Source organism: Equus caballus, chromosome 13 (genome assembly GCF_041296265.1).
Source record: "Equus caballus isolate H_3958 breed thoroughbred chromosome 13, TB-T2T, whole genome shotgun sequence".
Classification (NCBI taxonomy): Eukaryota; Metazoa; Chordata; class Mammalia; order Perissodactyla; family Equidae; genus Equus; species Equus caballus.
Window position 1 is genome coordinate 12,653,427 of NC_091696.1, and position 15,107 is coordinate 12,668,533.

The 15,107-nt window shown below is 48.4% G+C and overlaps 1 protein-coding gene across 1 annotated transcript; it reads right to left on the minus strand.

Moving 5' to 3' along the window:
* Nucleotides 1-1,028: 1,028 nt before the first annotated feature.
* Nucleotides 1,029-6,337, minus strand: CLDN3 (claudin 3). Its single transcript, XM_070230843.1, has one exon. The coding sequence runs from the start codon at nt 2,054-2,056 to the stop codon at nt 1,400-1,402; it is 657 nt and encodes a 218-aa protein (XP_070086944.1). The 5' UTR covers nt 2,057-6,337; the 3' UTR covers nt 1,029-1,399.
* Between the last annotated feature and the right edge of the window lie 8,770 nt (nt 6,338-15,107).

Sequence of the window (15,107 nt, forward strand, 5' to 3'; positions counted from 1 at the left end):
CCCCCGTGTCCCTGCCTTATCTCTGGCCTGCATCATCTCACACGGGACGACTGCACAACCTCTAAGATGGCCTCCCCACCTCCACCTCCCTCCTTGCATCCCACTTCCGCAGGGGCAGCTGGAGAGGTTATTTTAGAGCATAAATGTGACCAGGTATGTCTCTGCCATGATCCCATAACACCAGAGTGGGGTCTAAAGTCTAATTGGGCACGCGAGACTCTCCCTGACTCGGCTTCCTCTGGGCCCCTGGGCCCCATCCCACTGCCTCTCTCAGCCCCTATCCACCCAGCCCTGCAGAATCTCTCTCCTCTCCCACTGCCTGAACCTCCTGCGCCTTCCCCAAGACCCAAGCGCTTCCCAACCTTGTTTTCTTCAAGCATCATGGTGTCTCCAGAGGATTCTGAATCACCCCTCTTTCCCTTCCTCCATGGTCCCAGGAAGAAAATGAGGCCCCTCTCTCATCACTCCTCCCGGGGAGAAGATTCTGCCCAGCTTTACTTTTGATGGTGTGTTTTACTGAAACAATAGGTCTTTTTGTTCTCCTTTCCCAAATATGAAATCATAGCATTGAATGTGCTCTTTCACACGGCGCAGGGGAGAGTTGGCTGTGCAGCCGCACTGTGAGGACCCACCTCCAAGCACCGCCCCAAACGGCACAGCCTTGAGCAGAGGGTCCCTGACACCCTCTGCCCGCTTCCCCATCTCTCTGCCGCAGATGCTGGAAGAGCTCACCCCCCCCCCCCCCCCCCCCCCCCCGCCTCTCTAGATTGGGCCTTCATCCTCTGAATCTCCAGTGAATGAGGCCAGATGACCACCCAGCAAGCACCCAGCTCAGTTTACAACCCCCTTTCTCCATTAGTCACCCGAACCTCTGTCCCTTTCTAAGCTTCACCACCGCAGCGGGAGAGCAGAATCCAGCCAAGGCCAACCCTTGCGGGGGGCAGTGGTGGTGGGGACGGGGGGGTGGGGGGGCGCGCTCTGCAGGGTAGAGGCCTGTCGGTGCTCAGGACAAGGAGGCGCCTGGCAACTGCAAAACCAAAGGCTTTTATTGAAAAATATCAAGTGGCCCCTTTGAAGGCTGCTGGTCCCAGCCCAACGCGAGCTTTGGGGCCGCGGCCCGACGAGGCAGGCAAGTAGTGGCGGCCACCCCAGGCCCCCGCTCCAGAGGGGCGAGGTTTTACTGTCCATGCGGTCTGGTCCCTGGGCTTCGCAGTCCCGCTCCCCGGCCCGAGGAGGGATGGCAGCTGGCGAAGGGGGCGCCGGGCTGGCCCCTCTCAGTCCACCGAGAGCGCTGCCTGGCATCTGGGCTGGGCTGGGCTGGTCTCCGATGCAAGGCCGCACGCCGGACTGGCGCGCGCTCCAGCTTGTGGAGGTGGTGGGTCTCCCCGCGTCTGTCCTCTCAGACATAGTCCTTGCGGTCGTAGGCGGTGCCCGTGCCGCCGCCGGTGGAGCGCGGCGCCGAGTAGAGGATCTTGGCGGGCGCATATTTCTTCTCGCGCGGCGGGCACGAGCAGCAGAGCAGCGCGCCCCCCAGCAGCTGCAGCGCCGCGGCCGCCCAGCCCACGTACAGGCCGGCGCCCATCTCGCGCTTCTGCGCCTCCGGCACCAGGGGGTTGTAGAAGTCCCGGATGATGGTGTTGGCCGACCAGGACACCGGCACGAGGGTGAGCACGGCGGCCAGCAGGTAAAGCACGCCCGCCACGATGGTGATCTTGGCCTTGGTCGTGTCGTCCTGCACGCAGTTGGTGCACTGGGCGCCCACGAGCGCCACGAAGAGCCCGAAGGCGGCCACCAGGATGGCGACGACGATGAGGGCGCGGGCGGCCTGCAGGTCCTGCGGCAGCGCCAGCAGCGAGTCGTACACCTTGCACTGCATCTGGCCCGTGCTCTGCACCACGCAGTTCATCCACAGGCCCTCCCAGGTGATCTGCGCCGTGATGATGCTGCTGCCGATGAAGGCCGACACGCGCCACATGGGCAGCGCGCAGCACACGATGGTGCCCACCCAGCCCAGCACGCCCAGCGAGGTGCCCGTGATCTCCAGGCCCATGGACATGGCTGCCGCGCCAAAGCCGGCTCTGCCGGGCAGCTCCGAGTGCGGGAAGACTAGGGGCCGGGGCCGCTAGGCCTGGACGGGAGCTGCGGCGCGCCGACGGACGGACGCACGGAAGGCGCGCGCGCGCTAACGGCTCGGCTCTGCCTGCTCGCGCCGCAGCTGCGCCTGCACCTGCTTGTGGCTTTGTAGGAGGGCGGCGGCGACTGGGCTGGCCCTGGGCTGGGGCCGGTTAGTCTTAGATCCCTGCCCCAGCTCTCTGGCAGGGGTGGGAGGGGCGAAGCCGCGCTCTCCGGGGCCTTTGGACAGTGACGTGGCCCCTCTTCCCACCTTCACCGTGCGCCCTGGGAGGAAGGACTTGGCCAGGAGTGGCGCGCAGCGCTGGGGTGGGGGTGCCAAGAGAGGGCGGGTCCCGGGCCTGCGCCCCCGCCCCTCGTTCCTTGTCCGTTGCTGCTTGGAAACTAATTCCCCGGGCCGGCCGGGGAAGGGGTGCAAATCACAACCTGCCGGACGTTCCCCTATCCACCCTTGTTTCCAGCGCCGTTGGCACGGGCGGTCTGGGGAGCGGGCGCTGCCAGCGGCCGGGGATCCGCGGGGACGGGAAGGGCCCAGTGTGGGCGTGGCTGCGGCTGTTTTCCGGAGTGGGCGGCTGCTCCGGCGGGTGCACACCTGCTCCTCGCTCCCTCCGGCTTCTGAGGCAGCGCTCGCCGCGCACGATCCCAGCCTGATCCGGGCCCATGGGGTTGCCAGCTCTGGAGGTCTGGGCTCAGAAGCAAAGGCGCCCAGAAGATTCCCCTGAGTCCGTGCTGAACTCAAGTCTCCTCCAGCCCCCCGCAGCTCCCGCAGCTCTTAGCCCTCGCAGTGATCCCGATCCCTTTAGCTGAGCTGTTCTCCCCTCCCCGAAGCCCCCCTCCTCCTTATTGAGTCCCCTATCCTCCCTCCCTCTGGGCCCCGAGTCCGGGCCGGGATCCACCTTAATGAAATGGTGATGAAAGAGGTTTGAACCAAGCAGAAGACGGAGGTCAGTGACGTTGCCTGCGATGCCCTCGCCCCCACGCGGGCTCTGCCTCTCCCTGTTGAGCCCTTCAGAGTTGGCCTGGGAGGTTTTGCTTGGTCTTCCCCCGACTTGCTCTCTTCCCCTCACTCCAGCGCTTGGATCTTCGGGTTGTTCCCCAGTAATGCCACATGCTTCCACTTCGGGCCCCCTGGGCTTGCGATGTCTTTTGCATGGGACACTTGCAGATAGCCACATGGCACACTCCTTTCACTTTTCAGGTTTTGCTCCCAGCGAGGCTTCCCTGAGCACATTATTTAAAATCACAGCTACTTGCCCCACAATGTCCTGTCCTTTTTCATGCTTTATATTCTCCTTAGCATTTAACACCACCTGTCATACTCTGTATTTTTCTTCTCTCTCTCTCTCTGCTCCAGTGCGTCAGCTCCACTGGGACATCCAGAATGTCTCCAGATGGGCAAGGGTTTCTGCTGATTTTATTCACTACTGTATCTCCAGTGCCTGGAACGGTGCTAGATACTCAAGAGAAAGTTGCTTTAGTGACGTGAATGAAGGAAGGGCATCGCCTCCTTGTGTTCCTGCCACCTGACGGCCTCGGTCCTTCTCCCAGCATGAGCGCTGATAATGGGATACTGCCGCGTCCCCAAATCAGGAAGCTGTGTCATCTAGTTGGAACCAAGAGCACGTCCAAGTGAGATGAGTGACCTCGCTGAGCGGGCCTAGGGGCTTTTCTGGTTTGCCTCACATCTCTCAAACCACAGGCATGAAGCCTGTGTCCTCTTCCGTCCCAAGCCCCGGCGTGGTAGAAGAGTGAGGTAAACAGGACCAGAGGCCATGGAAACCAGGGCGCTACGTCTTTAAGGGGTAAAGTTCTTGGGCAAGGCCTTTTGGGGCTGGGCAGGGCTGGGAGTGACCGGCCAGAGGGCCCAGCTGGTACTGGGTGAGGGCTGCCCTGGGAGAAGTTCCTGTAGCCCAGGTCCAGCTTCAGTGGACGGCTAACTGCCAGTTTCCTGGTTAGTGGGGGTGGCTTTGGGCCAGGAGAGAGGCAGAACGCCCAGGCGGTGTGGCTAGATCTAGTGTGGGGGGCTGAGGTCAGATGCTTTTGGCCAGAGAGCGGGCCCGCCGCTATTGTGCTTGGGTGGGGCGCTGTGAGCTCTGTCTCTTGCTCGCTGTGAGGCTGAGGAAAGTCACATCATCTCTCTCTCTTTTTTTAATTGAAGTGTAATTAACACACATTATTCTATTAGTTTCAGGTGTATATCATAGTGATTCGATATTTATATACATTACAAAGTGATCGCCACAAATCTAGTTACCATACAAAGTTATTACAGTATTATACATCCCATGACTTAGTAATTTTAAATCATGTCACTTCTCTTAACCTCAGTTCTCTCCTCTGTAAAATGAGGAAACTGATGTGTACACACCCCACCTCAGAGGGCTGTGATGAGGGTGGAGGCGATATCGTGTACTGTAAACCAGGAAACAACCAGGACAGAACATTCAGATGGCGGAGGGACTGTGTGGAGAAGGTGCGGGGTCTAGCTGGAGAGACCTGAATTTGAGCCGGGTTCCACTCTCAGTAGTCGTGTGACCTTGAGCAAGTCCTTTTCCACCTTGAGCCTCAGTTTCCTCATGTGTGAGGAGGGGTTCTGAGGTGCTTGGGTTAGGGGGGCGGGCAGGAAGAGGTGCCTTGTTCCTGAGGCTGAGTGAGCTGGACCCACTGGGCAGGGCTGTGAGGAGACGAGGCCAGCAGGACAGAAGGCATCGTGCACAGGGGCCCGACTCCAGGGACTCTGTAGATGAGACTTTGGCTCTGGGCAAACAGCTCCACTCAGCTTTTTGCTTAATATCAAACGTGGTTCTTATAACTCAATAATAAAAAGACGAAGAACCTGGTTTAAAAATGGCCAAAGGATCAAAATAGACAACGAAGATATACAAATGGCCAAGAAGCCCATGAAAAGATGTTTGACACTGTTAGTCATTAGGGAAATGCAAATCAAAACCATAAAGAGATCCCACTTCATACCCACGAGGATGGCTAGAATCAAAAAGATGAACAGTAACAAGTGTGGCGGAAGATGTGGAGAAGTTGGAAGCCTCATCCGTTGCTGGTGGGGATGTAGAATGTTGCAGTTCCTTTTGAAAATAGTCTGGCAGTTTCTCAAAAGGTAGAGTTCTCATATGACTCAGCAATTCCACTAACAGGTATATACTCAAGAGAAGGGAAAATGTATGTTCACACAAAAAACTTGTACACAAATGTCCATAGCAGCATTATTCATAATAGCCAAAAAGTGGAAACATCCTAAGTGTCAGTTGATTATATAGACAAAATTTGGTATATCTATACAACAGAATATTATTCAGCCATAAAAAGGAATAAAGTTCTGATACACACTACAACATGGATGAACTTCGAAAATATTATAGTAATTGAAAGATGCCTGTCACGAAGGATGACATATTGCATGATTCCATTTATATAAAATATCCAGAGTAGGAAAATCTGTAGAGACAGAAAGTAGATCAACACACTCAGTCCATCCTCTCCCGTCCCCACTAGGCAGTCTCTACTAGGGCAGGAATCCCGCAACCTACAGGGTCGGAAGAAGTGACAGTTGTGTGCAGAGGTGATGGGGGAGAGCCCAAGGCCTGGCTGGGGACAAACCATGTGGAGCCCAGGGGTGAGGGTGCACAGGGAGCCCATCCATGCATACTGTGATTGCTGAGTCCTTGGGGAAGTGTCACCCTTTAATCCTCTGCAGCGTCTGGCTGTCACTGGAGTGCCGTGTGTGTGTCTGTGTGTGTGATGCATCGGAGTGTATGAGGATGAGAAATAGACAGTAGTGACTATGTAGATCACTAAATGGATGTTTTAAACTTTCCTGTCAATTTCATCTGATCACAGCGCTAAACTCTGCTCCGAGTGCTAGGCCAAGGGTCGCAAACTACAGCCCAGGGGCAGAGTTCAGCCTGCAGAGTTTTGTTTGACCAGCACAGTTTTTCTGAAAACTGAATTAGAATGCTTCTGGGTGGGGCATGCATACTCCAGTTGCTACTGGTACTCCATACCTACCATCCTTTATTTGTTTTAATTAAACTTTTCATTTTGAGATCATTGTCAGTTCACATACAATTGTGAAATACAATACAGTACACCTGAAATTACACAATGATATAAACCATTATGACCTCGATAAAATAAGTGGGAAAAAAATACTGGGTAAGAAAAAAAATAGTGAAGAAAAGAAAAAAGTAAAAAAAAACCCCCAAAACAATACAGAAAGATCCTGTACCCTTTACCCAGTTTTCTCCAATGGTAACATCTTGCAAAATTTACAGTAGAACATCACAACCGGGATATTGACATCGCCAGGATACAGAACATGTCCATCACCAAGAGGATGCCCCGTGTTGCTCTTTGATAACCACACCCACTCCTCTCCTGACCCCAACCCCTCCTTGCTCCTGGCAACCACAGTCTGTTGTCTATTTCTATACTTTTTGCATTTCAAGAGTTTTACATAAGTGGAACCATACAGTATGTGGCCTTTTCGTGTTGGTTTTGTTCACTCAGCGTGCTTCTCTGGAGATTCATCCCCAGATTCATCCAGGTTGCTGTGTTCCTTTTTATGGCTGAGTGATGGATATTCTGTGGTATGTTATCTTAAGTTTTTTTTTTTTGTCTTTTGGGTTTTTTTTTTTTGAGGAAGACTAGCCCTGAGCTAACATCTGTGCCAATCCTCCTCTTTTTGCTGAGGAAGATGGGCCCTGAGCTAACATCCATGCCCATCTTCCTCTCCTTTATATGTGGGACCACAGCATGGCTTGCCAAGCGGTGCCAAGTCCGCACCCGGGATCTGAACCCGCAAACCCCAGGCCACTGAAGCGGAACGTGCGCACTTAACTGCTGCGCCACCGGGCCGGCCCCTATTCTGTGGTATGGATGTAAACGTCTTGTTTCACCATTCGCTGGTTGAAAGACATCTGGATTGTTTCCGGTTTGGGGCTATTACAAATAAAGCTGCTGTAAACATTCATGTACATTCAGGTTTTTGTGCAGACGTCTTCTTTTTGTCAACTTAAAAGCAAATTCGCCTGTTATTTTACCCTCAAAGTGAGTTTATTCAGGAATAGTCAAAAGAATTACAATTTCAACACGCACATTATGGTGAACCATAGGGAAATCCAGAAAACAAGAGGAGCTGCTTTTATTTTTTAATTTTTTTTGAGGAAGATTAGCGCTGAGCTAACATCTGCTGCCAATCCTCCTCTTTTTGCTGAGGAAGACTGGCCCTGAGCTAACATCCATGCCCATCTCCTCTACTTTATAAGTGGGACGCCTACCACAGCATGGCTTTTGCCAAGCAGTGCCATGTCTGTACCCAGGATCCGGGCCAGTGAACCCCGGGCCGCTAAAGTGGAACGTGCAAACTTAACTGTTGCACCACTGGGCCGGCCCGTTTCCTCTTTTCTAATGTATGTATTTAGTGCTATAAATTTTCCTCTCAGCACTGCTTTATCTGTGTCCCATGATTTCAATCTGTTGTATTTTCATTTTCACTTAGTTCAATGCATTTTTTGATTTCCCTTGACCTATGGCTTTCTTTTGAGCTATGGATTATTTAGAAGTGTGTTGTTTGGTTCCCAAGTGTTTGAAGATTTTCCTGTTGTCGTTCTGTTGATTTCTAGTTTGGTTCCATCGTGGTCAGAGAGCACACTGTATGTTTCAATTCCTTTAAATTTGTTGAGGTTTGGTTTTGGCCAGGACACAGCCTGTCTTGGTATATGTTCCATGGGCTCTTGAAAATAATGTGCGGGGCTGGCCCCATGGCCCAGTGGTTAAGTTCGCGCACTCTGCTGCAGGCGGCCCAGTGTTTCGTTGGTTCGAATCCTGGTTGCAGACATGGCACTGCTCATCAAACCACGCTGAGGCAGCGTCCCACATGCCACAACTAGAAGGACCCACAACGAAGAATATACAACTATGTACTGGGGGGCTTTGGGGAGAAAAAGGAAAAAAATAAAATCTTAAAAAAAAAAAAGAGTGTGCATTGTGCTGTTGTTGCGTGGGGGATTTTAGGAGTGTTGATTAGCTCTTGCTGGTCGATGGTGTTGTTGAGTTTTTGTATACCTTTGCTATGTTCTATCTAGTTGTTCTATCAGTTGTTGAAAGAGGGACGTTGAAGTTTCCAATATAATTGTGGTTTTGTCTGTTTGTCCTTTCAGTTATGTTGTTTTTATTTTTTAAAGGGAGTGATCATTATCCGAGGAAATAATGTTTGTTTTTCCCTTACCCCTTCCTCTTTTCTTTTTTTTGTTTTTGGGAAAAGATTCCCCCTTAGCTAACACCTGATGCCAATCATCCTTTTTTTTCCTCTTCAAAGCCCCAGTGTATATCCTAGTTGTAAATCATTTTAGTTCTTCTATATGAGCCACTGCCACAGCATGGCAACTGACAGATGGGTGGTGTGGTTCCACGACTGGGAAACAAACCCAGGCCACTGACATGGTGAGCACCGAGCTTTAACCACTAGGCTTCAGGGCTGGCTCAGTTATGTCAGCTTTTGCTTCACATATTTGCAGCTCTGTTGTTTGATGCATAAACATTTAGGATTGCTATGTCTTCTTGGTAGATTGACCCTTTTATCATTCTATAATGTAGCTCTCTGTCTCTGGTAACTTTTTTTTGCTCTGAAGTGTTCTTGTAGACAGCATATAATTTGGCCATGTTTTTAAATTCACTCTGCCAATTTCTTTTAATTGGTGTATTTAGACTACTTACATTTAATGTAATTATTGATATATTAAGGCTTAGTCTGCTATTTTATTTTTTATTTTCTGTTTGTTCCTTATTTTGTGTTTTTCTGTTTTCTTTTTTTCTGCCTTCCTGTGGGTTACTTGAACAGTTTTTAGAATTCCATTTTGATTTATCTGTAGTGTTTTTGAGTGTATCACTTTTTTTTTTGGAGGAAGATTAGCCCTGATTAGCTTAATTGGAGGAAGATTAGCTAACTACTGCCAGTCCTCCTCTTTTTTGCTGAGGAAGCCTGGCTCTAAGCTAACATTGTGCCCATCTTCCTCTACTTTATACATGGGACGCCTACCACAGCATGGTGTGCCAATTGGTGCCATGTCTGTACCTGGGATCTGAACCGCTGAACCCTGGGCCGCTGAGAAGCAGAACGTGCGAACTTAACCGCTGCGCCACCGGGCCGGCCCCGAGTGTATCACTTTGTATAGCATGTTTAGTGGTTGTTCCAGATATTACATGCTATGTATATAACTTATCACAATCTAGAGGTATCATCATTTTACCAGTTCAAGCGAAGTATAGAAACCTTACCTCCCTTTATGTCCCTTTACCCTCTCCTATTTATAAATGTCTTAAATATTTCCTCTCTATATATTTTGAACCACATTAGACAGTGTTATAATTTTTGCTTCAAGTGTCAAACATCATTTAGAAAACTCAAGAGAGGAAGGAAAACCCATCGATATATTATATATGTATATTTTTTAATTGGTTGAGTTCAGCTATTATTTATTTAAGTATAAAAGTAATGCCTGTTTATACAGGAAAATCAAAATGGAAAAGAACATTAGAAAAATTACAGTCCCACTCCCTTAAAGGTACTGTTATTGACATCCGGTTATATAAATCCCAAGACCCTTTTCTAGTCATTTCTGTTCAAAAGTGGGATCCACTAGAATGCAAACTGGATGGTCAGAAAGCTCTTGTCTGTATGCTCCACCACTTTATTTGTAGTACTATAGTAGTGGCTAGCAGCAAGCAAGCTCTCAGCAAATACTTGTTGAATGAATAAATGAATGAGTCCTATTGTACTACTGTTTTATAACACACTGTAATTAAAGTTTTTCTTTAAAAATTAAAACAGTTTTCATTTTTTCATCATGCTAAAATACACGTAACATAAAATTTACCATCTTAACCATTTTTTTTTTGAGGAAGATTAGCCCTGAGCTAACATCTACTGCCAATCTTCCTCTTTTTGCTGAGGAAGACTGGCCCTGAGCTAACATCCATGCCCCTCTTCCTCTACTTTATATGTGGGACTCCTGCCACTGCATGGCTTGCCAAGCGGTGCCATGTCCGCACCCAGGATCTGAACCGGCAAACCCTGGGCCGCCAAAGTGGAACGTGTGAACTTTTAACCACTGTGCCACCGAACTGGCTCCCCATCTTAACCATTTTTAAGTGTACTGTTCAATGATATTAAGTACATTCATCTTGCTGTGCAACCATCACCAACAACCATCTCCAGAACCCTTTTCATCTTGTAATACTGAGACTCTGTATGTATCCACTAAACAATAGCTTCCCATTCCCCTCTTCCCCCAGCGCTTGGTAACCACCATTCTACTGTCTGTCTCTATGATATTGATGACTCTATGTACTTCATATAAGTGGAATCATACAGTATTTGTGTTTTGTAACTGGCTTACTTCAATTGGCATAATGTTCTCAAGTTACATCCATGCTGTAGCATATGTTAGAATTTTCATTTTTAAGGCTGAATAATATCCCCTTGTATGTATATACCACATTTTGCTCATCTTTTCGTCTGTTGATGGACACTTGACTTGCTTCCACATTTTAGTTACTATGCATAATATGAAGATGAGTTAACAAATATCTCTTCAAGACCCTGCTTTCAATTCTTTTGGGTATATACCCAGAAGTGGAATTGTTGGGTCATATGGTAAATCTATTTTTAATTATTTTAGGAAACACCATACTGATTTCCACGGCAGCTGTTACCATTCTACATTCCCTCCAACAGTGCATAAGGGTTCCAATTTTTCCACATCCTTGACAACATTTGTTTTTCGTTTTTTTGATCGTAGCCATACTAATGGGTGTGCAGTGGTATCTCATTGTAGTTTTTTTTTTTTTTTGAGGAAGATTAGCCATGAGCTAACATCCACCGCCAATCCTCCTCTTTTTGCTGAAGAAGATTGGCCCTGAGCTAACATCCGTACCCATCTTCCTCTACTTTATATGTGGGACGCCTACCACAGCATGGCTTGACAAGTGGTGCGTAGGTCCACACCTAGGATCCAAACCAGTGAACCCCGTGGCACCGAAATGGACCACGGGAACTTAACCGCTGTAACACTGGGCCAGCCCCTATCTCATTGTAGTTTTGACTTGCGTTTCCCTGATGATTAGTCATGTGGAACATCTTTTCACGTGCTTATTGGCCATCCATATATCTTATATGTCTTCTTTGGAGAAACATCTATTCAAGTCTTTTGCCCATTTTTGAATCAGGTTATTTTTATTGTTGTTGAGTTTTAGGAGTTCTCTATATATTCTGGATATTAATCCCTTATCGGATATACGATTTGAAAATATTTTCTTCCATTCCATGGGTTGCCTTTTCACTCTGTCCGTAGTGTGCTTTGATGCATGAAGTTTTGAATTTTCGTCAAGTCTAATTTGTGTATTTTTGCCTCCATTGCGTGTGCCTTTGGTGTCATATCCAAGAAATTGTTGCCGAATCCAATGTCATGAAGTTTTGCCCTGTTTTCTCCTGGGAGTTTTATAGTTCTAGTCCTTACGTTTAGGTCTTTGATCCATTTTTAGTTAATTTTTTTATATGGCGCTAGCTAGGGGTCCAACTTTGTTCTTTGGCCTGTGGATATCCAGTTTTCTCAACACCATTTGTTGAAAAGACTGCTCTTTCTGTGTTGAGTGTTCCTGGCACGCTTGTTGGAAATCATTTTAACACGTATAGGAGTTTATTTCTGGGCTCAGTTCTGTTCCATTGGTCTATTTGTCTGGCTTTATGCCAGTACCACATTGTTTGATAACTGTAGGTTTGTAGTAAGTTTTGAAATCAGAAAATACGAGTCCTCCAACTTTGTTCTTTTTTAAAGATTGTGTTACCTGTTTGTATATAACCCATATATTTGCTTGTCATGTTTTTTCTCTTCTGCTGTTCTACGGTTCCTTCTTTTATCACTTCCCTTTCTGTTTAGAGAGCTTCTCCTAGTCATTCTTTTGGGGTAGGTCTGCTTGTGACAAATTCTTTTAATCTTCCTTCATCTGAGAATGTCTTGCTTTTTCCTTCGTTCCTGAAGGATAATTTCACTGACTATGGGATTCTAGGTTCTTTCCTTTCAGCACTTGAAGTATATTGTGCCGCTTCCTTCTGGCCTCCATGGTTTCTGGTGAGAAATTTGCTGTTGTTCTAATTATTTTCCCTTACAGGTGAGGTGTTGTTTTTCTCTGGCTGCTTTTAAGATTTTTTGCTCTCAGTCTTTTGTTTTCTGAAGTTTAATTATGATGTTTCTTGGTGTGCATTTCTTTGGATTTATCCTATTTAAGATTTGCTTAACTTCTTGAATCTGAGGGTTTATGTCTCTTGCCACATTTGGGGAGCTCTCAGCCATTATTTCTTCAAGAACTTTTCCAGCTCTGCCCTCATTCTCTTCTCCTTCTGGAACTCTGATGACACAAACGTTAGGTCTTTCGTTATAGTCCCACAGATATCTGAAGCTTTTCCCCCAGTCTGTTTTCTCTCTGTTGTTCAGATTAGATAATTTCTTCTTTTCTATCTTCCAGCTCACGGATTCTTTCCTCTGTCTCTTTCCTTCTGTTCTCGAGCCCATCCTCTGAGCTTTTTATTTCAGTTACCATATTTTTCAGTTCTAAACTTTCCATTTGGTTCTTCTTTATATCTTCTATTTCCTTGCTGACGTTTTCTATTTTTCATTTGTTTCATGTACATTTGTAATTGCTCATGTAGTCATTTTTATCATGGCTGGTTTAAAATGATCTTTGTGAGGGAATTCTAACATCTCTATCATCTCGGTGTTGGCATCTATTGCTTACTTTTTTTCCTTTGGTTTGAGATCTTTCTGGTTCCTACTATGATGAGTAATTTTCAGTTGAATCTTGGGCATTTTTGTATAATGTTCTGAGAGTCTGGATCTTATTTAAACCTTCTGTTTTAGCTGTTTTATTTTGACACTGCAGGAGAAGGGCAAGGAGCTTCCTCATTGCTGCCAGGTAGAAGCAGAAGTCCAGGCTCCCAATTTGGTCTTGATTACACCTGGGGCAGGAGAGGACAGTAGCTCCTCAGAACTGCTGGGCAGGGATGGGAGTTCTGGCTCCCCAGGTGGTTTCCACTGATAGCACGGTGGGAGTGGCCTCCCCTGACACAACCCAGTGGGCAGCGGGTGTGGTGTCTTTTTACTACCTGGTGGGCATAGAAGGCCAGACTCCCCATGTGGTCTCCACTGACACTGCAGGGGGTGGGGGACGTGATGCCCCCTTGGTGGGGGTGTTGGGGTGCTTCTTTACAGCCTTTTGAGGATGGAAGTCTAGGCTCCCTACCTGGCCTTTGTGGTGTGGATATGGGAGGGGCCACAGTTCCTCTCTGGTATTTGGCTGATGTAGAGTGGTTGTGGTCTAAGAGTTTTCTTTCTCTGCTGCCCCTTTCCTGGTCCTTTGACTAGAGAAAGCAGGCTTTCCTTGGGGATTTCTTTGTCTGTGCCCATTGTTGTCTCCCAGTTGCCTGCTCCTTCACTTCCACATCTGGGATACATGAGGATTAAAGAAAACCCAGGGCACTCATATGTGCCATGAGGAGCCTGAAGCTGGCCAGCAGGATGGCAATGACGATGAGGGTGTCACACGTCCTTGGGTCCAGAGGTCCCTAACTGGTTGGTCTGCCTTCTCTCCACCTTTCAATCTTCTCAGGTTTTTTTTATCTATCAAGTCTTTGTTTTGCTTGGCAGAAGGCATAGGGAAACATCCATCTACTCCATCTTCTCAGAGGTGGAAGTTCCCCACCTATTGTCTTCCACCTGGCTCCGTGTACGAATTTTCGTTACCTGTTTGGTCCCTGTAACCACTTGAGTTTGAGACCTCTGGCTTAGCCTCTGAGATCAAGGTTTTGGCCCTGGGTTCCCTGCTGGCAACCAAAATGGGAAACAGGAAAACGAAAAGAAAGAAACCCTAGGGAATCTCGGTTGGGATTGGCTGGGGATAGGGGACTGCAGGAGAGACCCCGGTCCCCAGCCCCTGCAGGCTCACCTCACTAAGGCTTCTTCCCAGGGAATCTAGGGTAATAGGCTCTGTTACCTTCTAAGTTTATTTAAACCTTGGGGACCTTATCATATCTTCATCCAAACAGCGCAAAGTTAAACAAAGCAGCTTTTGTGGCCCAAGGAGAGAAGTTGATTTAAGATAGGGCTCTATCAGAGGTGAATGAACCCTTAATGCCTCCTGCCTTATCGCTGACACAGGCCACTTTCCCCTGTCTGGAGAGTCCTCTGGTACTGTGTGCCCTACTCTGAGCTCCAACCCAAAGGAAAGTCTTGCTGCTGGGGGGGAATTCAAATACTTTGTGGGCTGATGAGCAGCCCCGTGGGTGCCAGGCAGCCTTCCTCCCGAGCCAGCCCAGTGCCTGCTCAATGGCTTGTGACCACAGCGGCCACTGTGGCAGAGAGGGAGGCCATGCAGGGCTTTCTTTCACCAAGGCAGACCCCAGTGCTCACTGGCAGCAAAATAGCACCAATCCTGACTCCAATACGGCACCCTCCTTCCTTGGGTACAGCTAGCCTAATGTGGCCCCATCACTCCAGACTCCTTCTGCTGTGAGGACATCAGCCATTTGTCCACACCCCAGTAGATGCTTAAGTGGGATTTGCTTGGCTTCACTCACGTAGCAGGCTTGTGCCAGCACCACCATTCGTGAACTTCCTCAGGTCTCAAACACTGTTCTGGTAAATCCTGCAATATTGCTTCTGATCCAGAAGTTGGCTTAGAGCAAAAGAAGTGTGAGGTGATGTCCTGGGAGTCCTCCTCTTATCACGAACCCCGACATCTAGAAGCATCTGGCCTTGCAGGATGATGAAATGGCCTTTTGAAGACAGCCATGGCTCCACCTGGGAGACAACAGAGCGGGAGGTTGGGGTGCTGTCTTGCAGATGCCCTGACACCTCAGGATGTTTCTCCTGTGGGCGAGACACATGTGCATTTGCAGACTTCCTTCT

Excerpts from the sequence above, each read along its gene's own strand:
- CLDN3 (XM_070230843.1), bottom strand. The coding sequence starts at position 2,056 with ATGTCCATGGGCCTGGAGATCACGGGCACCTCGCTGGGCGTGCTGGGC.